At 36.5% G+C, this 26,992-nt stretch overlaps 1 protein-coding gene across 1 annotated transcript in view; it reads right to left on the bottom strand.

Annotated features, from left to right (window-relative positions):
* Positions 1-7,161: 7,161 nt before the first annotated feature.
* LOC110026361 (50S ribosomal protein L17-like) overlaps positions 7,162-26,992 on the bottom strand; it is a 42,968-nt gene continuing 23,137 nt past the window's right edge. Inside the window, exons 3-8 of the mRNA XM_020727260.1 lie at positions 24,219-24,371; positions 24,078-24,132; positions 23,839-23,889; positions 8,430-8,521; positions 8,269-8,346; positions 7,162-7,533 (exon numbers count right to left, since the gene is read on the bottom strand). Coding sequence (XP_020582919.1) covers positions 7,374-7,533; positions 8,269-8,346; positions 8,430-8,521; positions 23,839-23,889; positions 24,078-24,132; positions 24,219-24,274 — 492 coding nt within the window. The 5' untranslated portion in view covers positions 24,275-24,371 and the 3' untranslated portion in view covers positions 7,162-7,373. The remainder of the gene's footprint in view (positions 7,534-8,268; positions 8,347-8,429; positions 8,522-23,838; positions 23,890-24,077; positions 24,133-24,218; positions 24,372-26,992) is intronic.

Below are 26,992 nucleotides of genomic sequence, written 5' to 3' on the forward strand. Positions count from 1 at the left end.
ACACTTAAATTCACCACAAAAACTCAAATCTATAAAAACTATAACTAACTAATGGTGTGGAATAGCGTGGAATGTAGGTGTGTTGAAAAGAGTGGAAGAAGTTGAAATGGTATGAAGGGGGGTTTCTGATCAAATTTCAGCCCTAAATAGAGCCCAAGTCAGTTCTCCAATAGGTGCATCAACAAGCTCTTCAAAAAGCGTCCAAATTCATCAAATCTTCTAGAAACAGGGCTTCCATCGACACTAGTGCCAGAGGTCCGTAATTTAATCCAAAGTTTCTGTCAAACGGCGCTGAACAAATTTTGAACTTCTCCATTTTTGCTCCAAATTTCATCCTTTTTGCTTCCTTTTTCCTCCAAGTCCTCAAAATCAACAACTTGCAATAAAACATAGAAAATATCTTTCATTAAAGTGCAATATCACCAAAAAATAATTATAAAATAAGGGTCTCAAAAATACATATATTTTTGGTGTATCAGGCAACATGAGAGAGTGTGGGGTATAAGTCTCTAACCTCTAAAACTTCCTTCAAAAAATAGATGATGAAGGTGCACAAGTCTCGCTCTAACCCTAGTAGAGCTGCAAGAGATTATGTGAGCTCTTTTAGGATTTTTGTGCACTAAAATATAGTTTAACAACTTTTTGCTTGAAGTTTAGGATTGTAATTACTCCTCTAATAGTCCATTGAACCATCTGAGAGTCGTGTCTCTCAACATTTTGTAGAAGTGTTAGCACTTCAGTGTGTCATTCATCTTGAGTGAACAGGCAGTCGATTCAAAGGACATGATTTGATAACTTGTGTTTGTTCATACCTTGTAAGGTTGAAGTGTTAAAATATTGAATCATTATGGTGGCTTAGTATTAGAGTTCTTCTTAGAGAGTGCATTCTTTGGCTATCAAGGTGCATCAGTACACCTGATTGAATGCCTTGCAAGTTCAAGGGCTACTCTTTTACCATTAAGTATGGGAATATCTATTGAGGGTGTTGTTCTTACTCCTAAATCAGTGCAACTCTGATCATTTTCATATGATCCTTCAGATTATGGATCTAGTGGACCATAAATTTTTTGGTGCACTCCACGTTGTCATTGGTCTCTCTCTTATGAGTTCATTATCCTTGCATGGCTCCTATTATTATTGGTGGCATGATCCATGCTCATTAAACCTTTCAAAATATTGAATCCAAGATTATAAATGAATCACACTGAAGGAATATATCATAATCAAGGGGTTATAAATGAATCACACTGAAGGAATATATCATAATTAAGGGGGAGAGAGAGAGATGAATAGTGATAAATCTTGTATTATTTTTTGAATGATTTTTTTATTTCTAGAGGAAATAGTACAATGGTGATATTAAATTTTTACCTTCTTTTAAAAGGGGTCTATACTATGGTATTTCTAGTTTTTTACAAGTTTGGACTTATCATCCAATTATCTTCAAGCTCGACCAACTAAAGCTTAGTTGGCTTCAGGTTGACAGGATCAACTCAGTGACTGAGCCTAATCAATATGATTTAATTGGTTGTTCTAGCCTGGTTTGTTTATTTGATCTTTAGTATGGAGTCCTTGGAGTCTCACAGGATGGTCAGAGATACTTTTTATAATTGTAAATTCATTTAGCTTGACTCTATTGGGGATATGATATCACATCAAATCGGCTTTTCTTTAATGATTATCTCTGACAATCTTTGTCTAATTTTTGGTTGGATGGCATGTGCTTGCATTGTCCAACTATCTTTTTTTCCGCCTCTTGGTTCAGGAAGTTTTGGCCTAGTGGTCTTGGCTCCTATGGCTTTACTTGTTTGGCCAGGTGAGCCTATCAATCTTCTGGCAGTCAGTCAACCTCTGTCATGCTTTTTTTCTAGTAGATTATTAGATCTCTTTATAATATGTGCAGACATCTTGTTATGTAAAAATTCTAAGATAACATTAAATTTATTTTTTATGTCAAATTAAATGTTTTATTCATTTGTTAAAACACAAAATGTATAAATTTCTTATGCAAGTCTTTTTCCCAATGGAAAGAACAAATTACAAACTCAATAAGTCAATGCGATGCTTGTGTGAGATTTCTTATGCTTGCAAGACTGAAGATATTTGTCAATTGTATGAGGTAATGAAAAGCACATTACTGTTAACCACTTTTGAATTTTCTTAATTTAACTAGATTTTATAACAAAATGGTGAAGGTGGATGTTGATTTCTCTTGTAATGTCACCATTACTTAAAGAAGATTATGTGTATTTTTAATATTTGAATTATTTTATTTAATTATCATTATATTTCATCAAATAAATGATGGCAACCCATTTAGCATCAAATTTGTTACCTTACCGCCCACTCTTATGTCTACAAGGGCATAATCAATTGAATAAGTATCAATAAATCACACACCTATATATAATCTCCTACTTCCAAAGGATGAAAGCTCACCCATGTCCATTTTAATTACAAGGGATCTTCAGGAGAGTTAGGAATACTCTTTTATTCTTCCTATAAATGTTTAAAGCATAAATCCTCAAAATTTGTTATTTTATGATTGAATCCAACTTCATATAGAAACCCTTCTACATCTCTCTCGTCCTTCAACCATTATATTTTGTTCACTACGATGCAATACACAATTTATCATTTTCTCTTTCAATATGTGATTGCCCTACCTCATTATTCAACAGATGTTGGATAAAAATTTAACCCACATGAAAGACTTCTATTTGTATGCCTTTCATTCATCTTTAAAGATGTTAGATCTCTTTCCTCTCCTTAATAGCTCAATCCAATTCTTAGGATCAACCAAAGACTTCCCACTTTTTCCTCCAAATGGAGAAGTATTTTGGGTTGCATGCCCATCCTTTAGTATTATTCTTCAATTATGTTCCTTCTTGAGGCATGAGGTGCCTTTCTATGAAAAAATGAATTTTATTTCTTTTAATATAAAAAAATTGATTATAAAGATGATATCCAACATAGGAAATTATCAACTTTTCTCATGCAAAATTATAATCCAACTTAAGCTTTTATTGGTCTAATTTTTAGAGAATGGACTTTATCTTACCACATGTGAAATAAACAATATGTATTAAAATTTTTAATTTTTGAGAGCTAATTAGGTTTTGGATGAGATTTTGAATGTAATTATTTTCTTAATAATTTTATTATATATGTTTTTTTAATTTCATACTTATTATTTGAGTAATGCTAAATGCATCAAAATAATATAAGAAAATCAATTCAATAACATATTTAAAAAAAAAATCTTTTTTTCATCAATTGTACTAAACATTTAATTTTTTTCAATGATTGCTAATTCTAATACAATGAAGAAGTGTTGAGTACAATTTAAGATGCAAATTGATTAAAAGAAGTTTTTTTTATTAAAATTTTAAATTATGCTTAGTTTTCTTTCATTTCTTTTTATGCAGTAATTTAAAAAATCAATATTGATTCATTTTAATTCCTTTTTTTTTCACATTCCATCACCTTAATTTTAATTCTGCCTTTGTCAATAAATATGAATGGTTCTATAGACTTTTGGCTTATAAGAGAATATTTGAATTGTCTTTATCCTTCTATGTAATGAATAAAATAATATATGTTATATAATATGAAGTTACTAATAATTTAAATGTTCTTCTTGCAAATAGAAATTTTAATGGTTTCACCAAAAGCTCATCATTTCATGAATGATCCAATTAAAAACAAAAAGTCTTTAATTTTGTCCCTTTTCTTTTATCTCCACTTTTTTTTCAATTTTTTATTACTTTTATGAATTTTAATATTCTTAAGCCCATGAGACCATATAACTTCTGTGTGGCTTACTAATAACTTGAAGAAAATAAATCTCTATAAGATATTATATAATGATTTGTTAAATATCTCAACAAGTTAGATAATGTTAGCAAAATCAAGAACCAAATGATTTATTCAATGATGCATTTTGAGCTTTTTTATCTTAAAATTGAGAATCCAAATATGCTAAGAAGGGAGAGTCAAAGAGTCCAATAAAGTGATTAGTAAATGTGTAAATATTTCATTATATGATTAAATTTTAATTATTCTAAAATATGTTAAATATGACAAACACATAATGAAATTAGATTAAATTATAATTTTATATAATTTAAATTTTTTGGAATTTTCTAGGTTTTATTTTCTATTAATTGAATTTATTAGTATTTAATATTTTTATTAATTTTAATTAATTTGTAATTGTATAGTATAAAATGTATTTCATCTTTGAATTATTTACTATTTTATAAATCATTTTCAGTTAAAAATTTTAAATTATTCTAATTTTATTATTTGTATTAATTAAGGATAGTCACCTTACATTCTATTAATTTTTAAGTGGATTAAGAATTTATTAATCAAGAAATTTTTTGATATGTTAGACACATATCTACATTCCTAAAATAAAATTTTCCTGGAACTCATTTAATAAACTAAAAAATTATATTACTATTTAATAACTTGTAATAATAAATAATCATAACATAATTAATGAATTCATACAAAAATTTTATGTCCTTAGATTCATTTACTTTTTATAATGTGATTTTGTTAATTATCTTACTTAGTTTGAATTATAAAAATATTCATCATAATTTCTTAAAAAATTAATTATTTCTTATTTTAATAACTATTGCTGCTTAAAACCATTGAGAAGTGAATTTAATTTAATTTAAACTCTTGAAAGATAATTTTGGTTTGCTCTCTTAGTCGTATAGTACTCTATTTATACCGCCTTATATCTGTTATAATAGATTTATAATTTTGCATATATTTACAGTAAGAAATATGATAGTATTTTGACAATAAATGTTTTAGCATTTTCAAGAAGAAAAGTCATACATGTTCATATTTTTTGTCTATTGAGATTTATTTGAGAAACAATTCTTTTAATCTTGAAATTAAATTTTATATATTTTTAGTATCCTTCACTTATTTGTATTAAAATTATACTTATTATAAAGGCTTGTAATTTCCTTGATTAGTATTTAAGGGCTTGTTTGGGATCAATTTCATTTTTTTGTTTTTTTTCCTTAATTTTTTAAAGCATGTTTGTTAATGTGCTTTTAAAAACTAATAATTATAATAGATATGTTCTTAAAAACACTCAATATAACTTTTGGGTATTTTGAGTGTTTTAAAAAATAATCATACCTTAATCAAATAGGTCAAACATATTTTTTTTCAAGTCAATACAAAAACAATTAAAATAAAAATAAAAAATATTAAAGAAAAAATAAAAGTGATATTAAACAAACTCGAAGTATGTAATCACTTTGGAAGGCTCTTGAAAAGTCTTCTAAGTTTTAATTTAGCGGTGGTGTCTGACCTTAATGAAGAAGGTGGAGATATGCTTCCCGAGTAAAAGTATATCTCTCCAAGGAAAAAGTTTGTGATTTCTTTAAAATCTAGGATCGAAGGGAGATTTGCATGTGCAGTAGAATCCTAAATACAATTATTGCCTTGATGTTAACTTTGCAATTGAGCATACCAAATCACATAAATATTAATATATTCATTTTTCTATATAATTAGATTCAAATTCATCGCATATTCATCACTTCACAAGCTATTTTTGTTTTCATGTTTTTTATTATTGCCATTAATATTTTTTATTACATGACGTACTAAAATAATTAAACTTTACATTTATGTGACTTTATTTATTACACTTAATAAGTTAATTACTCAGCTTTAATACATCACCATGTATAGTTATTAAGAGGACACTTAAATATGTTATTCGACACGATTAACTTTTTAGAGTGTATCCATCTTCTATAACTACGTAGAAGGTAAAAAACCAGCTACAATCTTACTCGATCATGTAACACCATTACTAGCAATTGTTGCATTTATAGGCTCAACTTAATTAACCAAAAATGTGTGTAACACTTGGCCTAATCATCTTAAAACGCATAACCTCATGCCAGCTATACACTAGATTATTTAACTATTATGCATAAATCCCATATATCAGTCATATCATTGATTATATCCATTGTGCATATTTATTATTGTGAGATCCGAACCCCAAAAAAAAAATTATAAAAAGTTGTTATACCAAGATGTGCACTTTTACATTTATACCACTTTAATACTTCATATCACATCGAAAATAGCATAATTTTAAAAGGTGAAATACACATTTACATGCATAAGGTGGCATATATGTAACATTTCAGTGGTATTTATGCAAATCTTCCAAAAACTATATATCTTTTTTGTAAGATTAGAAAAAATCATAACACCACTGATTTGAAATACAAGATAGCAAAATTACCTTGGTATGAAAATTGGATTTTAGGGCTGGTTTGGGGCAGCTTATAAGTGCGGGCGGCGTTTTCAAAATGTCGCTTCACCATTTGGAAAACACGTTTCGGTAGCTTATTCGAAAAAGCGGTTGGGCGTTTACACTAAACGCAGGTCGCGGGTCGAACACTGCGGACCACATGCACACATGCAAGCCGCATTTCAGATTTCAGGATAAGCTACTTATCTGGATAAGCACAAGCTGCCCCAAACACACCCTTAGTCTCTTAATGGAAGAATAGTGCGAATTCATGCTACAAGTTCACTCACCAGGACAGCTACTCAGCCTAATGTAATTACATATCTAGCACCTAAACTTGACCTTTTACAGTTATACCACATAATTCTTCATATCACATAAAAAATGTCACAATTTCAAATTTAAAAGTTGAAATACACATTTACATGCATGTCAACATTGAAGTGCGTTGAATATGTAAATACATAGGAATTGACGGCATGTATATAAATCATACAAAAAAAAGTTATACATTTTTCTATGATAAAAAAATCAAAACACTTCTGATTTGCAATACAAGATAGAAAAATTATCTTGGGATGAAAAGTGAATTTTAGTCCCTTAATAGTAGAATAGTACAAATTAATTCTATCATAATAATTATAAAAATATCTTAGATCATTTACTTTGCGCTTGTAATAAAAAGAAAATACTTCTCAGCATTTTTTTCCCAATATATATATATATATATATAGGAGAGAGAGAGAGAGAGAGAGAGAGAGAGAGAGAGAGAGAGAGAGAGAGAGAGAGAGAGAGAGAGAGAGAGAGAGACAGATGCATTGCGAATAAAGCATCGAGCAAAGCTCTCATCAATATAATGATAAAGAAAAGTCATAATTAAAATTAAAAAATGCACAACAAATCAATAATATCTTAGATGACTTGAAAAGTCTAGAAAATGCAGGTCTAAAGTAGAGGAAAATTAACAAGATTGAATACAGAAACACGCTCCTTAACTGAGTATTAATTGATTACAAATCAATCAATATTGTTTGTACCTCCAAAGAGACGTGGAATGGTTGTCAATTTAATTTTCAGATGCTGTAGCAGCCTGCGTTGGAGAAATTGAAGCTGAAGGCCACTGTTTGCTGACACGAGACCTCTTCCAAGGATCCATTGGAGGCTTTTCAGGTGGTTGCGGTGTGGGAGGCTTAGCTTCTCTTAGTTCATTCTCCCTGTCAACGAACCTGTGAAAAGGGTAATAAAAATTGAGTTCAAAATACATGGAGACTAACTGTTAACAAGGGGAAGATAACCAGTTAATAAACTCAGGGGGCATGAAGTAGTAATATAATTCATGCACGTATTATGATCCCAATGGCAATCTAAGAAGATGAAAATAGTCCCTAATAAAGATAAAATTACAAAAATTTGACAGCACATAAGAGAGTAGAAAATGCATTAATAAAATGAGTCAATAAAATTAATGGGAAAAGAATATGAAAGGAAAATGACTACATAATTGCACACACTTCTTGACACAAATAATTAAAAAAGTAAATATTCATCAAAGTGAGACCTAAACAATTGGGATGCCTAATGATGAAAAGGCTAAGGTGAATGTTTCTCAATGATTACAAAAAAAAAAATTTGCTTAAGTGAACTCACTCCGATTCTCATTAATCTTATTTGACCATTTCGACAGAGCATCAAATTTCAATGCAAAATGCCAAAAGTAATGTTATTATAAAACTACAATCATAAAGCGACACATTCAAAAAACAAATGCAACTTAATATCAAGATGATAAAACCTCACGCATATCATAGACCGAAAAAACAGATGGCAATACTGTGCCAAACTAACCAGAAAATCAATTGAGAAGATCAGAATTGAATTGATTGACATTGAAATTGTTCAATTAAAAGAAAAGAAGGCAAGAGATAAGAAGTCATAATGACGGAAAATTTCAAGAAACTTACTCAATATAAGCCAATGGGGCAGCATCCCCAATTCTTATGCGGGTTCTAAGCAGTCTTGTATATCCACCTTCTCTATCTCTTTTACCAAAGGAAGAATTTACATAATGGATGAGGCTATGGAACTTTTGAAATGAGAATTAAAATTATAATATAAGGAATACTTGTAGCGATAAGCCAGCTCTGTGAACAACTTATGCATAACATCATCTCCTCGAACAAAAGCAGTAGCACGCCGTGCAGCAGCTAGTGTTCCCTGAAAATAAAATATTAATCGAGTAAGAATGCAATCAAGCAACTATATAAAGGCAATATTCCATTCATTTCTACGAAAACCCAAAAGATAAAGTTTCAATTACAAGGCCTCTCAATAGCAGAAGGGATGACAACATTTTTCTTGATTTTTGTAAGGCAGCATCAAAATATTGTAAATTAATTTCAATTTTAGCTAAAAGCTATGGGATTGAAAAAGTTATCCAAATTTCACGTGGCAATTCTGCTTAAACATACTAATGTTATTAAACTGTTGGTGGGTCAAAGGAAAAGTTTTTCATTGTATATAAATAAACTTACGAAGCAAAGTTCTACAGCTTAAGACTAGCTCTTCACTTTGACAAGCAACCCCGGATATAGCAAAATGTGGGTTCCAGCATGCTTAACAGTGTGCAACAAGAGTGCTTTGTCTGGTAAGGACAGCCAAACTGATTCAACAAGGTTGATTCCAATAATTTAGAAATAAAGTCTACCTCAATGATGTTTATTTTGTGTGGTTAACATTCATTCAAAGTTAAAGAACCTTCATAAGCTTAGAAAGCTCAACAATTCTTCTCCTTTATAACTTGTTTTTGATGATTAATATCATTCACATTTCCTTAAAGCTTCGAACGGCTAAAGCTGTTAAGATCCCACTATACCACCTGATATTTCTATTGCATTTAATTTCAATCAATACAGGTGATGGTTCCTTATGATTCTTTAATCTCCCATTAAATTTATTTTCCAAACTTTATTCTGGTTATTTCAAAATAAATTTCATGTTTCCTTTGTGGTTTTTTCTGTCAATGATTGCACCAATTGAAGCAATACGACAGACTTCTATTGCAAACCTGAAATCATCTGGGCTAAGTTCAAGGCCACTCCGCTGGTTGACAAGTGTTCACATGCTCAACTCAATTACCCAACAAGCTGAATTCACCAAGCATTTCAGCAGAGCCACTTCGCCTTAAGCCCAACTACAAGAAGTTTCCTGGTGCCAAGACAGCTCAAACCAACTTGCTTGATGAACTTAATGCCAGTGATCAACTAGGTAAATCTTCCAAGCCATATTGCTAGGATTTGGTACTCGTGAACAAAGCCAACAACTACATGAGGATCCACTCATCATATGAAAATCAGTAATGCAAACTTAATGTAATCGAAGATGGCATATCGTCATGTAATTTACATTTTCTCATAAATAATCACTCCTATAGTGTTGAGTCTTAACGCGTACCCATAAATAGGAGGTCATAGAGCAAGCTTAAGAAAAATGAAATAATTTGCATAGGTCTTTTATTCGCAAGAAATGGAATAAGAAATCACAGCTCTACCCCTAGTCTCTCTTTTTCTCTCCTCTTTTGTTTTTCAGTCATTCTTGTCAGCAATATTCTGGAGCTGCCGGATAATAAATTTAAATTCTATACCCTTACAATGCGATGAGTGTTGACACGAGAGTTTCAATTAACATAATTTTTATACGAGTCTTTTTTGAAAAGATGAACCTTCATTTTGCTTGCATGAGACGTACTTTCAGGCCACTTCGTGGTCTCTCTAGTGAATGCAGGGAAGCTGAAGGGATTATTTAGATTGTCGGTCACTTGAGGGAGAAGGAATGCAGCAATACACCACCATGGAAAGCTACATTATAGATGACTTCCCAATGACTTGCAACAAAATATATGTTGTCCTCTCCTAACCCCCCTAAGCTTGTCTCCACCCACCACAATGCTATAAAATTTGTATCAATAGAACATATTAGCATTGTTTGGGGAAACCTAATGTAGTTAAGGACATGTTTCAGCAAAAGCTATCGAGTGTCCAAAAAGCCTTGCGAATGATGGTTCAAAGGAGATTGGACTCAAAACTTTAGTGGTTGTTGCAGAAGTCCGTTATCTCAAACGAAAAAGAGAGTCAAAATCTCTGGTTCAGCATCCTGTACGATCAAGAAAAACCACCATCTTACAAATGCTCTCCCAAAAAATATTCAAACATTCACCTAGTTAGCTGCCAGGATGCCAAGGGTGGATGCAAATGTTGCTTGCCATCAAGTCAACGTGAGAAAATCGACGAGGCCAATTATACAAAAAAATATTAAATAACATTAGCCAAACTCATCTGTTGTCAAGTGCAAAAATTACTAGAGGATTGCTTCATCAGAGAAGTGTATCACCCATAAAAGATCTCCAATGCGATCATGAAACAAAATTTTTGCAGGAAATGAAATTTATGTTGATTTCACCAACCTAAACTCAGTCTATCCTAAGGAAGACTACCCAATCTCATAAAACGTGTTAATTGACTTCATAAATGATTTTCCGATCAAAAAATTTTTGACACAACTGGTTTCCACCAAATAAAAATGCATCCTACAAATTCTCAACACATTAACTTTATGACCATCAAGAAGTGAAAGATTGAGGGGATCTTTAAGAAGTTGCATTCAGAAGGTGGTAGAAGTCACTCATGGGAAAAAGATTGGCAAATAGAATTTTTATATAAGAGTATTTCTAGCCAATTTCAATAAAAAAGTGGAGGAATTCTTTAAGTGATGTGTTCAAAGCCAAAACAATTGCACCAATGCAGTTAGAGCATTCCCATAACCTCCAACCAATTTTCAGTCCATGGATGTTCATTGTCTGGTGAATGGCGTTGGCCCTTTCACCTAGCACTTGGTCAAAGAAAATTCATCTGGATAATGATTGTCCACTTTACAAACTAGACAGAAGTGAAACAATTGGCAAAGACTACTACAGAAGTTACTTATAATTTCATCTAAACAAGCATAATTTCTAAATACAAATTGTTTTTGCCCAACATAAGAGATCCCACTCAAGGTTGCCTCAATCTATTACCCAAAAACTAATAAGTAGATTGGGGCTACAAATAAGCAAATTTTAAAATCTTCTAAAAAAGTTCAAAATATTATTAAAACTCTATCATTAATCTAATGTGCTTTAAAATTTACACCATCTTTTTTGATCGGACAAACTTAATTTGCACTGTCAAATAGACTAAAGTCCTACTACTTATTGCATACAATTTCCCGTCATAAGCTGAAACTGTTTTTCATGATCAGAGAAATTTGTTCCACTTTAAAGACCTTTTATTTTGTTAAAAAATAAAAAGAAAGGATGAAAGAAAGATATGAATATATATAATTTAAGAAATTTCATCTAAGCCAAACGTCAACTTTCAAAATGACATCGAGTAATTCTAGAAACTTAATTTATATTTAAAAAACTTAATTCCCAAGTGACCGTTCTGACTAGTTCGGGAAAATATAGAATAATTTAAAAAAGAGATCAAAGTGATCTGAGGTTAAAGTCAAGTTTAAAAACTATGAAACTACTTACTATAGTCCACCAATAGAGGAACAATCCACCAGATGAAGTCAACATTATACTTAATTCAAAATATAAAAATCATTTAAAGGAAAAGAGGCAAATCCAAGCAAGTAAGAATATTCAATATCTTTCAAATTATGTATCACAATTACAATTATCGGATGACACATTGAAGACAAAATTTCTCATTTCAGGTTCAGCTTAAAGTTGGCCAACTTCAAGATTCATATTCCAATTATTTTATTTTATTATTATTATTTTTTAAATGATTAAGCATCGCGCCAAACATTTTCAGCATCCTTTTGACAAAAAACTCACTCTAAAATGTACTCGTTCTTTTGTGACAAGATCAGCATTAAAAGTGAAAGTGGTTTCTTTTAAGCGATAAGTCTAGATCATCATTTTATCCCTATAATTAATAAAAAAGCTACAGAAGAAGGTAAAAGCCATCCTAAGCAAGCACTAGCCCAAAGATGTATAAAAAAATGAAAGCAAGGCTCAAAAAGCCATATCACGAGTTTTCATTTGAATTGGAAAATTTGACTCTTGAACTCAGCTCATATTTACTCAACACATCCTAAAAACCACCTCCACTCAACATATTTGGGAGAAGTTAACTCAATATACCCTTAAACTCAACTCAACAACTCTAAAAACGTGAAACCAACTCCATAATAAGAATAAGAACTCAGCACAATAGTTTGGAATTCAAATATGAACATTAAAATCACAAATACATGTGGAAAAAAAAAGAAAACAGACATTGGTAAAAGTTATGTCAATCATCAATAAATGTTAAGTACAAGCATTTTAAACTCAACTAATTTAAAAAAGAAACTGTAAAAATAATAAAGAGACAACTTTCTGATGGTGCATTGCTTTCCTCTTCATCATTAGGCTTGGCCTTCGAAGACACAGCATCAGAGATAAGAGAGTAGAAGCTCTCAACATTCTTGAACCTCTCCAAAAATAATTCATACCAGAGTCTAATTTAAAGGACTTTCTTATAAGATGTTCCTTTACCTCATAAACATAAAATAAAATGATGCCAATCTAGTCAAGGCGAAGGCTCTCCTTGGCTAGCCCTACTTCATATTTCTCCACCCATTTAACATCATTTCACAAAGATTACCCTTGTGTACACCCATAATTTGTCAGCATGAATCCCAGAGAAATCTTATGATCCTAAAATAAAAGTGTGGCTAAAGATGGTCCACCAAAAGTAAGAGATCACAACAACATAAACCCATGAAATCCAAGGACTGACCAAGGCTACTCCGGGAAAATATACTGCTGAACAACAACCCCTTCAGGCAAGGACCAAGGAACATCCTCCAAGAAAGGGGAACAGTCAAGCCCCTCGAAAAAACACTACAATTCACCGCGGAAAAACCCTCAAAAACCATTCACGGACACTAGCACCCAATAAGGCATCTACACAACTCCCTAGCGGCATTCTTGTTGAAGGGGGTTGAGCAACCTATTAGATGACGGTAAACTATCTTCTACCTGACAACCTAATCTCATCATGATAATCAGATTCTCATCAAAAAGAAAAAGAGATAATTGCTAATCAGATCAAGAGGGCGAGCCAACCAAAGGTCCATACCTGAGCCGATCGAAGGTCTGTAGCCTAGCCCGCCAAATGCCTGTAGCCAAGCCCACCAAATGTCTGTAGCCTGGCCCGCCAAAGGTCCATAGCCTGGTGATCTAAGGTCCATACATTGGCCAACCGAAGGCCCGTAGTCTGGCCAACCGAAGATCCAAACCCTGGGCAACCAAAGAACTACAGTATGGCCAACCAAAAACCCCTAATTCGACCTACCATAAGCCCACGGTTTGACAAACCGAAAGCCTAAGTTCGACCAACTGAAGACTCTTATATAAACCGACCAAAGACCCAACCTCTGACGACTGGAGAATGAGAGAGTCAAATTGGAGACCTCTTTTTATTTTATTTTATTCATTTGTTATTTTACTCTTGTATTTATTTATGACCTAAATGCCCCAAGAGGTCCTTATTTCAAACAGGGATAGGCAAGGTAAAATGTACACTTAATACCTCCTAATATATAAATAGAGGGACCTTTCTATAGCAAAATGCAAAAATAGATTATTCAAACCAATCTACTCTCTCTCTCTCTCTCTCCTAGGCTCTATACCTTGGGAGCATTTTACGAGGCAATATAAGAGTCAACATCGTAAAAGGTATGGTGAGCATGAACATACCAACAACAAGAAGAGCAAAACTCATAGAACAAGCCCATCTAAGAGAGACAAGAAACATGGATTACACAAGGAAACTTACGCGACAACAAAATCTAGAGTTGAGGGACAAGATGTTGGGGCAGATGGCGGAGTTAACCGGAGCAGCCCTTGGAGGCACGGAGCAGTTTTCACAAAACCAAAGTCACCGACTAGAAGAACCAGAACCCCAAGGCCGCTGAGCGGCTTAGGGTGCTGAGAGAGTCGTCGAATCCTAGTGCCAAGATAGTGTTGAATTCGCGCTTCTGAACAAACAATGACTTGGGCAGCGCACGGAGGCCCCCCTTTAGCGGGAGAACGCCTTCTCGGGACGGGGCAATCTCAAAGTCAACATCGTAAAAGGTATGGTGAGCATGAACATACCAACAATAAGAAGAGCAAAACTCATAGAACAAGCCCATCTGAGAGAGACAAGAAACATGGATTACACAAGGAAACTTACGCGACAACAAAATCTAGAGTTGAGGGACAAGATGTTGGGGCAGATGGCGGAGTTAACCGGAGCAGCCCTTGGAGGCACGGAGCAGTTTTCACAAAACCAAAGTCACCGACTAGAAGAACCAGAACCCCAAGGCCGCTGAGCGACTTAGGGTGCTGAGAGAGTCGTGGAATCCTAGTGCCAAGATAGTGTTGAATTCGCGCTTCTGAACAAACAATGACTTGGGCAGCGCACGGAGGCCCCCCTTTAGCGGGAGAACGCCTTCTCGGGACGGGGCAATCTCAAAGTCAACATCGTAAAAGGTATGGTGAGCATGAACATACCAACAATAAGAAGAGCAAAACTCATAGAACAAGCCCATCTGAGAGAGACAAGAAACATGGATTACACAAGGAAACTTACGCGACAACAAAATCTAGAGTTGAGGGACAAGATGTTGGGGCAGGTGGTAGAGTTGACCCGAGTAATCCTTGGAGGCACGGAGCAGTTTTCACAAAACCAAAGTCACCGACTAGAAGAACCAAAACCCCAAGGCCGCTGAGCGGCTTAGGGTGTTGAGAGAGACGTTGAATCCTAGTACCAAGATAGTGTTGAGTTTGCGCTTGTGAACAAACAATGACTTGGGCAGCGCACAGAGGCCCTCCTATAGCGGGAGAACGCAATCCCGAGACAGATTTAGGTCGTTGAACTCCCAAAGAAGTTCAAAGCCCCTTCACCTGATTCCTAAAAGGTTGGTCTAACCCGATCAATCACATCGCATCATTTGAGTCATCGGTCTGCCAGCTCAAAAATACTAACGCACTAAAATTTCGTCTTTTCTTTGGCATGCTGAGGAAATCAGTCCTCGGGTGATTCAATGGGTTACTCATTGAGGTAATCACATCCTTTGTTGATTTCAAGTGATTATTCGTGGCTCGATTTGCCTGAGTGCAGAAACCACCGAAGAGAGCACAACAAGCAGGGAGAGCATGAGATCTTGTGTTCTTACATCACTCGGTTAAAGGAGGAGATGCTGGAAGTAAGGGACTTAGAGCCCAAAATGGCTCATGCAGCCTTAACCAAGGGATTAGAAACAGGCCGATTTGCTTGAGATGGCCAACAAGCACATCACCGCTGAGGAAAATGTCCACGACCACTATTACAAACAAGAACCATCCAACCGTCTGCAAAAGTGAACCCAATAGAACAGTGGGTGGAGATCTACAAAGGATCAGCATCCAGCCATCCGTCCCAAGCACGAGGACAGTCGGTCGCCCCGAGAGCATAAGGGGGCCGACCAAAACAACCAACATGATGGACAACAGAGGTACACCGACCATGTGCCATCTCGATATCATGAGCCGCTTGAGAATGAACACAAGACACAGAGGACCACGCCCTTGAGGGTGTTGATGGAAGAACTAGTGGAAATCATCTAAAACAAGTAGTACTTCAAGAAAGCGTCGCTCATATTTTGTGGGACCCTAGGAAGTATTGTGCATATCATCATGGTCACGGTCATGACACAGAGGAATGTCGACACATCCAAAGCCTAATCGAGGAGTTCATCAGAGCATGGAAGCTTAAGGAGTTCGTGGCACCCGAAGCGGTGAGGCAGAGACACAAGAAGGCTCTGAGTGAAGAAATCCAGAACAGACAAGGGCTAATGCCATTCAAATTGCTAGGTTAGTTCCGGCTATCATAGTAAAAGCCGCAACACCCCCAAAACGTGCCGGCCAAGAAAGGTTTGGGTTGGCGACCTATGCGTGGCCGCCATCATTCCAAAGCACAACACCCATCACCACTCATCTTCATCGATGTCGATAAACCTCCCAAAGGGAACCCCAACAATGATGTCATTTTCATAACTACCATGATCAGCAACTACCAGATCGATAGTACTTTGCACAACACCGACAGATTGGTAGCACCGACTGGACCTCTCTTTGGATTCTCGGGGGGAGGAAAGGAAGTTATTGGAGTAATAACACTACCAATCACCTACGGATAGAATGGCGAGAAAATTGTGCACATGGAGTTTTTGGTGGTGGATTCTCCACTGATGTACAATGCAATCATCGGTCGCCCCCTCCTGAATGGCTACCAGGTTGTGGTCTCTACATACCACATAGCAATGAAGGTTCTGGATGGCATTGAGGAAAATCACTGTGCGAGAAAACCTAGAGCAGCCTCAAAATTGTTATCTCCAAGCAGTTGGCAAAGTGTAGCAAGAGTCGCTCAATCTCAAACACTAAAATGAAGGGGGTCTCAAGACCAATGAGACCATCATGGACATACCCGTAACCAAAAGGGAGCCTGGTAAGTGTTTCCTAATTAGTAAAACTTTTGATGCAAAACATAAGGATTAGTTGGTCGAAAACCTCCGAGAGCATCATGAATTATTCGTCTGGTTAGCGGTGGAGATGTCAGGCATACCATTGGACGTCACCTGCCACCAGTTGAATGTCAATCTGGCCTCTCGACCAATGAAGCAGAAGATTGAATACTTGGCAATGACGTGATGGGTCTGATTAGGTAGGAGGTGCAAAAATTCAAGGAAGTCAGCTACATCCAAGAGGGGCAAAATCAATGTTGGTCTCCAATGTGGTCATGGTGTAGAAGGTGAACGACAAATAGAAGATGTGTGTCGACTTCACCTACTTATACTCAACTTGCCTAAAAAGCAGCTACTCTTTACTAAGGATCGATGCACAGGTGGAATCAGCAGTCGGGCATTCTGTAATGAGCTTTATAGATGCATTTTCTAGCTACCAACAGATCAAAATACACCCCGGGGCTATAGAAAAGTTTTTTTTTATTACTAGTGAGGGTGTATTTTGTTGTAATGTAAAGCCCTTTGGGCTTAAAAACACTGGGGATACTTACCAACGTCTCATGAAAAGAGCAAGAATATTAAAGTGTATGTTGATGATGTATTAGTGTTAAGAGTTAGTCGGTCAAACAAAATATAACCAGCATAAAAGAAACATTTGTAAAACTTAAAAAATTTAACATGAAATTAAACCCACTTAAGTGCACATTTGGAGCCTCTACGAGCAAATTCTTTGGCTACCTCTTAAATGCAGAGGGAATCAAAGCAAATCTTGAAAAAGTGCAGACATTGTTAAACATGTCTTCCCCCTAAAGCACCAAAGAAGTCCAAAAGTAGATAGGTCGGATAACAGATCTTAGTCAATTCATCTCGAAAGCAAGAGACAAATGCTCAACTTTCTTCAAAACACTTAGAAATACCATGAACTTCGTATGGTTGACTGATAATGAGGAAGCATTCATGAAGTTAAAGGATTACTTAGTATCACTTCAATTGTTGCAAAGCCCAAAGCCAAATGAAAAGCTCTCTTTGTACATAGTAGGACCTGAGGACATCAACTTCTGTACTAGTTTGTGAAGGGTTAGGAAAGCAATTCCCAATCTACTACACCAGCACAGTGTAGAGTCCTATGGAATGTTGAACTCATGTATCTGATCAAGAAAAAATTAGCTTTTGATTTGATTATGCAGCTCGCTGGCTCAAACCAAACTTCTCAATGCATCCTATTCGGATATTCAGTGACCATGCGTTGAAATCTGTCCTCACTCGACCGAAGCACTCTAGCCAATTCCTAAAGTGTGTGGTGGAGCTTAGGGCTATCAAAAAAGCTTGTTGTTCGCAAACAGCTCGTGTTCGGCTCGTTAGATAGCTCATGTTTGATTCGTTTGATAAGCAAGCGAGTCGAAAAAGAATAATTTTTTTGAGCTCGATTTATAAATAAGTTGAACAAAACTAAAGATTTGTTTGCTCGTATTTGTCTCATTTTGGCTTGAAATTTAAGTAATAAAAAAATTATTTATATCATTTTTTTAATATTATATTTTAAAAAATGTATATAAGAGACAATGGTATAAATGCAAAATGTAAAATTTAGGTGTTATATATGTGAAAAGATAAGAATTGGTTGGTATGTATTTAAATGCCAAAAAGAAAAAAACAAGCCTAAGCCCGATCCCATCTCAAGTTAGGGCTGTCAAAAAAGCTTGTTGTTCATAAACAGCTCGTTTTTGACTCGTTAAGCAACTCATGTTCAAATCGTTTGTTAAATAAATGAGTCCAACACGAACAATATTTTAAAGCTCGAATTATAAATGAACTGAACACGTGCAAAAATAAATTTAACGAGTCGAACACGAACAAGCCTTGAGCTTGCTCAAGCTCGGCTCATTTATACCCCTAATGGAGCTAAGTGAATTTGACATCGCCCACATCCCAAGAATAGCCATCAAAGCATAAGCGGCAACAAATTTCCTGGTAAACTTCATGGAACAGTGCTTGCCAAGCGAAGGGACCAATGTCGACTGAATGACATGGACCTTGTACTTCGATGGAGCCTCTAATCATGGGTGAGAAGGAATAGGACTGGCTTTGAGCAGTCCAACTGGAGAGCATACTACCATTCGATAGCCATTGAGTTTGAGGTCACCAATAACCAGGCAAAGTACAAAGCCTTCATTGTCAAATTGCGTCTAGCCTACGGCTTCGGCTCCGGGCATTTGCACGTAAAGTTAGACTCCCAGCTGGTGAACCAGGTAAACAAAGAATTCGAAGCCAGAGGCAAATGACGGCTAAGTATCTCAGCAAAGCCAAAGCTGAAATTTGAAAATTTGTCAATTTCAGAATAGAGCACATGACCACGAAGGCCAATCAATAGGTGGACATCCTTTCTAAGTGTATCTTCTTGAGGGAAGGGAAGGCTCGAAAGTTATTGTGAACAACATTCGAGGAATCCAAAGTAATAAAGGTGCAGACTGAACAAGTTAGTAGCTATATGGATCCTTACGCCCACTTCCTGTAGACTAGAAAAATAGAGGAAGAAATCACCAATCCAAAAAGGCTCAATGCAAGGCCGCCCAATACCTATTGATTGAAAGAAAATTCTTTCAGAAGTCGACCACCTCTCTTTATTTGAGATGCATGTGCGAGGGTGAAAAGAGGAATCTCCTACGAGAGATACATTCAGGAGTTGTGGAAGTTAATCAGGATGAAAGACCCATGCACACACTTCTAGCCAACACTCCTAAATGATACAGAAAAATTCTCAAAAAGGTACGAGCAAGAAGGATGCTTCTGACCAACACTCCTAAATGATAGAGAAAAATTCTCAAAGATGTACGAGCAGTGCCAGAAGAACGCACCACTACAACATCAGCTAACCCAAAGGTTGCAGCCGATCGTCAGTCCCTAGCCTTTCACTGACTGGGGAATCGATATCCTAAAGTCACTTCACTGTCAAAAGGCCAGCATAAGTTTCTCCAAGTCACGGTGGATTATTTCACTAATTAGATAGAAGCAAAGCTGCTCACTCACATAATAACGGAGATTGTTTAGAACATTATCTAAACAAACCTCATTTGCAGGTATAGACAGCAACTCGTCCTCATCACAGACAATGAAACCCAATTCACGGACAAAGAAGTGAAAGACTTCTACCAAAGCCAAGGCATCAAACTAAAATGTGTCAGTACATCAACCTTTAACCAACGGACAGATCGAAGCTGCTAACAAAATAATTTTGAACCTACTGAGAAAAAAAGTTAAAGGAGATAAAGAGGAAATGGGGCGATGTCCTACAGTCCATCCTTTAGGCGACCCGAACAATGTCGTCGACCACCACAGGACAAACGCCATTATGTTATTGTACAAGATGGAGGCTATGTTACCAGTACAAGTACAATCGCCACAGTCAACAAGTGGTAACTGCTTTAGCTTTTAATGACTTGATAGAGTGGCAGAAAGCAAATGACGAGAGAACAACACTTGCGTTAAATTTGGTGGAGAAGATCTGCACCATATCTGCTCTCCGTCAGAAGGAAGTAAAGAGACGCATTGCACGCTACTACGAGCATGTCCTGAAGAAGAACTTTGCACTTGAAGATCTCGGGCTGAAGAAGGTCAATCTGGCCGCAAGCAAGCAGCCCGTCTGTTAGCTCGACCAGACATGAGTCAGATTGTTCATCATCGAGCAAAGGGTCGGCCCAGGGGCGTACAAATTGAGCGGAGACAGCCTCCAGCTTTTCTTATAAATTTTTATGTATTTTCTATGAATGTTTAATAAAAAAGAGACGGCTTCATTCCATTTTATTACGATGTATACACCAAAAATATCAAAATATATAGATTGGCTAATTGAATATGCAAACCTAAGTTGAACTAATACTTGGGAACTTGAGGAGCATATGCGCTCCAACATTTAGCCAATACTCAGAGAACTCAATCCCGAGAAACCTAATAACTGAAACTAACCCTAGAGTAAATCTTATTCATACATAACTACATGAGAAAAACGACCTAACATTTTAAAAGTGCCTAAATGAGTCTATACGGTTGTCCATTTCATGCAAGATTGTAAGCCAAATGTTAGGCTTCATTAGCCTCTCATGAAAACTTCAACTAATAAGTTGCAATGTGTTTATTTGCAATAGTTTTAGGCTAAGAATCACACCTTAATTATATGCGAAGTCCCTCTCTCTTTAGACTCTATGGGTGTATTCCATACTATAGAAGAGTTCCTTTCTGCTCCACTTTTAGCTTGTAGAGCCTACTGTTTCATATGTCAATCATATGTCAATCAAGGCATGTACTATCAAAGTGGTAATATGAGTCTAATCTGGGCCTTTGATTGTGTGATTGTGGAGTTAAATCTCGTCCATGAATCTTAAACTATGTATGTGTTATCTTACCCCTCTAGACCTATAAGGTCCTTTGGACGGTGTAACTCATTGTTATTGATTAGAATAATACAAGTTAAATTGAGTTAACCATTCAATTTCTACGGGTTTAAAAACATACCATTCAATTCCTATGTGTTTACATAACATAAGTTTTACATATATGACACCTTATGCACGAAATGGTATATTTCACATTTTAAAGGTTATAATAATGGTATTTTGATGTGATATAAAAGTTGGGTGGGAGGAACGTAAAAAACAAAACTTATGTGTGAGATATGTAAATAAATATAGGTATTGGGTGGTATGTATGTGAATGCCCCAAATTATAATTGCATAACCTCTCTAGATCAAACTTTTCTTAAATTATGCATGCTTAATCAGTATTTATAGCAATAAAGTGACCAAACATATGGGTTGTCATGCTGAACTTACACGAGTAACTTCTTAGCATAGAGCCAAGTTGACTCATGTCATGACACGGACTCGTAAGTTTGCATGTATCTAATAATTCACATAAAAGGAGTAAGCAATAAAGTTTCTCTCTCTTTAGCCTCTATGGGTGTATTCATAATATAGAAGACTTTCTTTTTTGCTCCACTTTTAGCTTGAAGAGCCTCTGTTTCATATGTCAATCAAGGCATGTACTATCAAAGTGGTAATATGAGTCCAATCTGGGCTTCTCCTTTTATTGTGAAGTATAAATCTCGTCCATCAACCTTAAACTATGTATGCGTTATCCTACCCCTCAAAACATATAAGCTCCTTTGGACAGTGTAACTCATTGTTATTCTGAAGAATATTAGAAGTTAAATTGAGTTAACTTTTAGTTAAGTATACCAAGAGCTTTAAAGAGCTGAAATAATGAAAAACCATAGGAACGTAACTAGGACCATCTTCCTATCCTTTAGGCTAATCCTTCAATCCTTAAGCATTCTCATCCATCAGGTTAGTCCTCAAATCCTTTATGTTAGTCCTCATATCCTTTAAGTTAATTTAGTTAAGTGGACCAAGAGCTTTAAAGAGCTGAAAAAATGAAAAACCATAGAAACTTAACTAGGACCATCTTCCTATCCTTTAGGCTAATCCTTCAATCCTTTACGTTAGCATTTTCGTCCAGCAGGTTAATCCTCAAATCCTTTATGTTAGTCCTCGTATCCTTTAAGCTAATTCTCATCTTTAATATTAGTTCTTCTCTTGTATTCTAATTCTCCCTTTTGTGCATACATCCCAAGTCTATGAGATTCTCTTAGACAATGCAAATCATGGCTACTGACAAGGATCTTCATAGTCAGGTGAGTAAACTACCTCTTTGACAATGAAGGCAAGGGCCTTCAAAGGAACCATGGGATCTAAACTAAGGCCATTCCCATAAACATTTAGGATAGATTGTTTGCCTTATCAATCTGCTCCTCATAGCCATCTTTTCAATTGGGAAAACAATCTTCTTGCAACTCAAGGAGCCATGACCCTAGTTGCTCCAATAAAATAAAATTCATTATCTGGTATTTTCGACATGTAAGTCCATTTTCCTTTTTCCTAGGTGGTCTCCTTTGAACTAAACCATCCTAGCGGACTAGAAAGCCCAAGATTTCATACAACCATTTGCCAAAATCTCTTTGAACTTGGATCTTGAATTGCCCTGCCCAAAATGAGCACATGCAAATTCTTTAATATTTTTTTTCAAATATTCCCAAGATGTAATTAACCTTAAGGGTTAGCTCCTTTAGAATCCCTTGATCTCCCCCAAAATTAAAATAAGCTTTTTGAATTCACAATTCATTTAAAGAAACATCTTTGAGCTATGGGCTTTAGAGATTATTGGTCGATTAAATCTCTATTGCATTTTATAAGAACCAATTTGAAGGCACACACATTATATGACACTTCATGACAGTATAATAAGATGACAAAAAATACAATAATAGACAATAGTATTTAAAATAGGAAAGAACAGACAAAATTCAATCAATATCAGCACTTGCAATACCACATGGAATCACTTCCAAAATGCATAGAAATATCCCATCGTGGGTAAGAACATGCCTAAGAAAAATGAAGATGGTGGTTGCATTTAATAAGATGAAAAAAAGCTTAAGAAAAACCTCCAAGGCTATCATGTTATCTTTCATAACAATTTTTTATTAAAACAAATCATCACTGACCTTGCATCCAAAGAAACAAGGAAGAACGGCATTATACTTTTACAATAAGTAATAAGATCAATATTGTTGCTTTAAAACTTGAACTAAAGCATCTACTTTTCAGGGTAACGCATTTAGATGAAAAACTCGGTTAACCCACAAACAGGGCACTTCAAACCCTATAATAATCATTGCAAACAAATAGATATCAACCATTGAGATAAACACAAAAGCAAGCAGGCATATACTTCAATATGGTAATTTTTCCAGAAAAAGTAAACAAACTTATCAACATTGGAAGTCCAAAATATCACCTCTAATGATTAAAGTTGTTAATAGGTTCGGAGAATAAAATTGCAGGGATTTCAATGAAGAAGATGCCTTTAAGCTTCAGTAAAAAAGGGAGGATGAAGCATACCTCTTTCCCGAGTTGTACCATTCTGTCAGCAAGACGTCGAACTTCCTTTGCCTTGCATTAAGTAGAATTGAAGTCAAACTGTATGTGTATGAAATAAAGCTTTCTATCCCTAAAATATTACTCTTAAAACAAAAATGATAAATCAATGACCTCAAAAAATTGGATGACCATTATCAGTGACGAAATGCCAAGCCCAATCAACACCAAAAAAAGGAAATTAAAATAAAATCAAATGCTACCTTGGCCACTGTTGTTTCAATCCGCTCATGCTTCACGAGTTGTGACACCATAGTTCTGTAGGAAGAACAAGTAAAAACAATAAGAAAACGCAAAGGAGCTAGAAATTAGGAAGGAGAGGGAGAATATCAGACATAACTGACCTGAGCATTGACATGCGGTGGGCCGCCGGGCGGCCAAGCTTCCTAAACTTGGTCATAAAGTAGAAATTCTGGCACCACAAGTGGGACTAGGAGACTAAAAATCTAACCTTGTGGGTTTTGCTCAGTTTGGATCTGCTCCAGTATTAAGCAATCCTATACAAACACAATTTGGCCATCAACCGAGGGTGAGTTTGGGGGTAGTTGCTACCAGCAAAATCAACTACAAAACTACTGTAGGCATAATTGAGTTTTAATGCAGTTCCTTTCCAAATTGTATCTGTTTTTTTACACCTTGCTTTTATTATATACAAAATATTAGAATATTAATATGCAGAATTTTGTATTAATTACTTTGATTTACTTTTCTTTTTCCTTTTATTATGTTTTTATTTATTTCATTACTGGTAGATAATGTAATAGATATTTATACCGCCCCTCTTTGCATTAATAAGATTGTCCTAGTTCTATGTCGATATCAAAACCATTACATTAACCTAGGTGCCGCCGGCTAGCTAGTCCAGACCACTTCTCCTCAACCGGCAAGTCTTGCTCTAGGCCACCTGCTTCAGCGTCTGCTCTAGGCCGTCTCCAGAACACATGCTTCAGCATCAACTCCGATCTGCATCAGCTTCACTCAAGATCAGCGTCTACTTCTGCTCATGCTTCAGCGTCTAGTTGTAACTTCCTTTGCCACAGTCTGTCCGCTTCGCTCTTCCTGCCGCTAATACTCAATGCCAGCCTCAGTCAGTCCAATTTTTTCCCTGTCGCTCTTCATGCCGCAGACCCTATCTGGTTTTTTCCCGTACGTGCAATCAGTCTCCAGAACACCTAATGCGCAAGCATTGTTTTCCCCTCTTCTCCAAGAAGTCAGCACCGGTTCTTCCCATTTGGTGTGATCAGCCGTCGGAACTACCTGATCCAAACAAACAACTGTTTCTGTTGCTAGGAACTCCCTTCCGCCGATATGAACTCCATCCACCAAGTCGATTTTTCCCGTTTGGTGCGATCAGGAACTTGTCCAACCGTCGGTTCCTCCTATCCTGCCCTCAATCAGGGATCTTATTATGTCTCAACATCCCAACATCACAATTGGCTCAATTGCAATTATGCCTTGCCTCAATAAAGATCTTAACAAAGTTTGGGATCGTACCCTTGGTGGAGATCCTCTTCCTTCTACTGGCGCTGCTTTCACTGATATTCGTTGCGCACAGAGCCGGAGACCTATCATGCTTGGTGTCTCTACTCCGTCTATCAAAGTATGTGCTCTAATAGTGCTCCACACAGAGCTGGTCACCCTTCTTGTGATTACTGTCACAAACCCAACCAAACTCGTGATAACGGTTGGAAGCTCCAGGGGAAACCTACATCCAAACCTTTCAAGCTTCTGTATCCAACAGAGTACAGCCAACCTCTACCTAGAACAATCTGAAATACTCTATTTCTCTTAAAAGTCAAATTGAGTGTTTAATCAAGCTACTTGGTTATAGTCTGCTCTCTTTTGTCCCATCAAACTCCCACGTTCAGCAAGGTACCAATCTTATGGCACTCACTTCTTTTGTCATTTCTAGTCCAAGGATCATTGATTTAGGAGTCTCTTGGCATCAACTTTTGTTGTCATAAGTGTAGGGTGTTCACCTGCATGACTCAGGCTGGTCTACGGTTTATCCGTAGTAATGGTAGTTCAAACACTCACCCAAAACTCTCTAGCACTTATTCGGGGCAAAGAGCTAGGGTTGGTGTTGACCTCATTTTTGTGAGGTCTTAGTCTCCTACTCCCAGAACCCATAAACTAGCCTTAGGAGTTCCCGGTTGACCATCCTAGCGGACTAGTAATCGAGCCCACCTCCCGTAGAACTTCAAGTCACTTCTTGACTCATTTTTGTGAAGAACTCGCATGAGTGGTTCCAAGCACTCAACTTTTAGTTGCAAGGGCTAAGGATCAACATATAGAGGGCCTGAAATTGAGTTCCTATAGGATAAACGGCCTTATGTGAACCTTTTGTGACTCGATTACTCGCAAACGCCGCAATTCACGCACTCACTGCACCACACACGACTTTGACTTGATTTGACTCGTCCGCTGACAAACTCGCTCGAACGACCTCGGATGACGAAACGGACCGCGCCGACGCGTTCAGAACGTCTACTTTAGCTAGAAAGGACACCCATATTGTTGTGGTTCCACACTCGCGCGAATTGCATGGATATCGATGCACCTTTTTTTTTAGCAGTGTGCGGGCCCGGGCTTAACTCAGGTCCGACTCGAGTTTGATTCAGGCTGGACTCGGGCTGAACGCGGGCTAGGCACCAGCTCACCTAAATTTGAAATTCAAATTTCAAAATTCAAATGGATTATTTAATTTTTGTCTTAATTAAGATTAATTCAGGAGTTAATTATTTCCATTTATTTCCTGCCCCTGCATTTGGAAATGATTTTATTTCCCCGCCCAATCGTTCCAGAGTAACGGCTATTGCCCCGCTCCAATTCTAAAAAGGAAGGGATGGCTCCTTCCTTCGGGGTCGACTTCCTCTGCCTGTTCGGAGCTCTTCTCTTCCGTTGGCATTTCGCTCAATTCTTTTTTTATTCCGGTCGCTGCAATCAGGAAGCTCGCCTCCTCCCAGCGCCGAAGATTCCTGCTCGCACTCCCCGCCTCCTCCCTCTCGTGCGCGACAGACGAGCCGCTCGATCCCGCTTCCCGCTCGAGCGCCCGCCTCCCGCACGATCGCCCGCTAAAAGCCGCTCCGCCCGGCTCCCGCACCGAAGCCATCCAGCT

Source organism: Phalaenopsis equestris, unplaced genomic scaffold, assembly GCF_001263595.1.
Source record: "Phalaenopsis equestris unplaced genomic scaffold, ASM126359v1 Scaffold000368, whole genome shotgun sequence".
In the NCBI taxonomy this organism is placed as follows: Eukaryota; Viridiplantae; Streptophyta; class Magnoliopsida; order Asparagales; family Orchidaceae; genus Phalaenopsis; species Phalaenopsis equestris.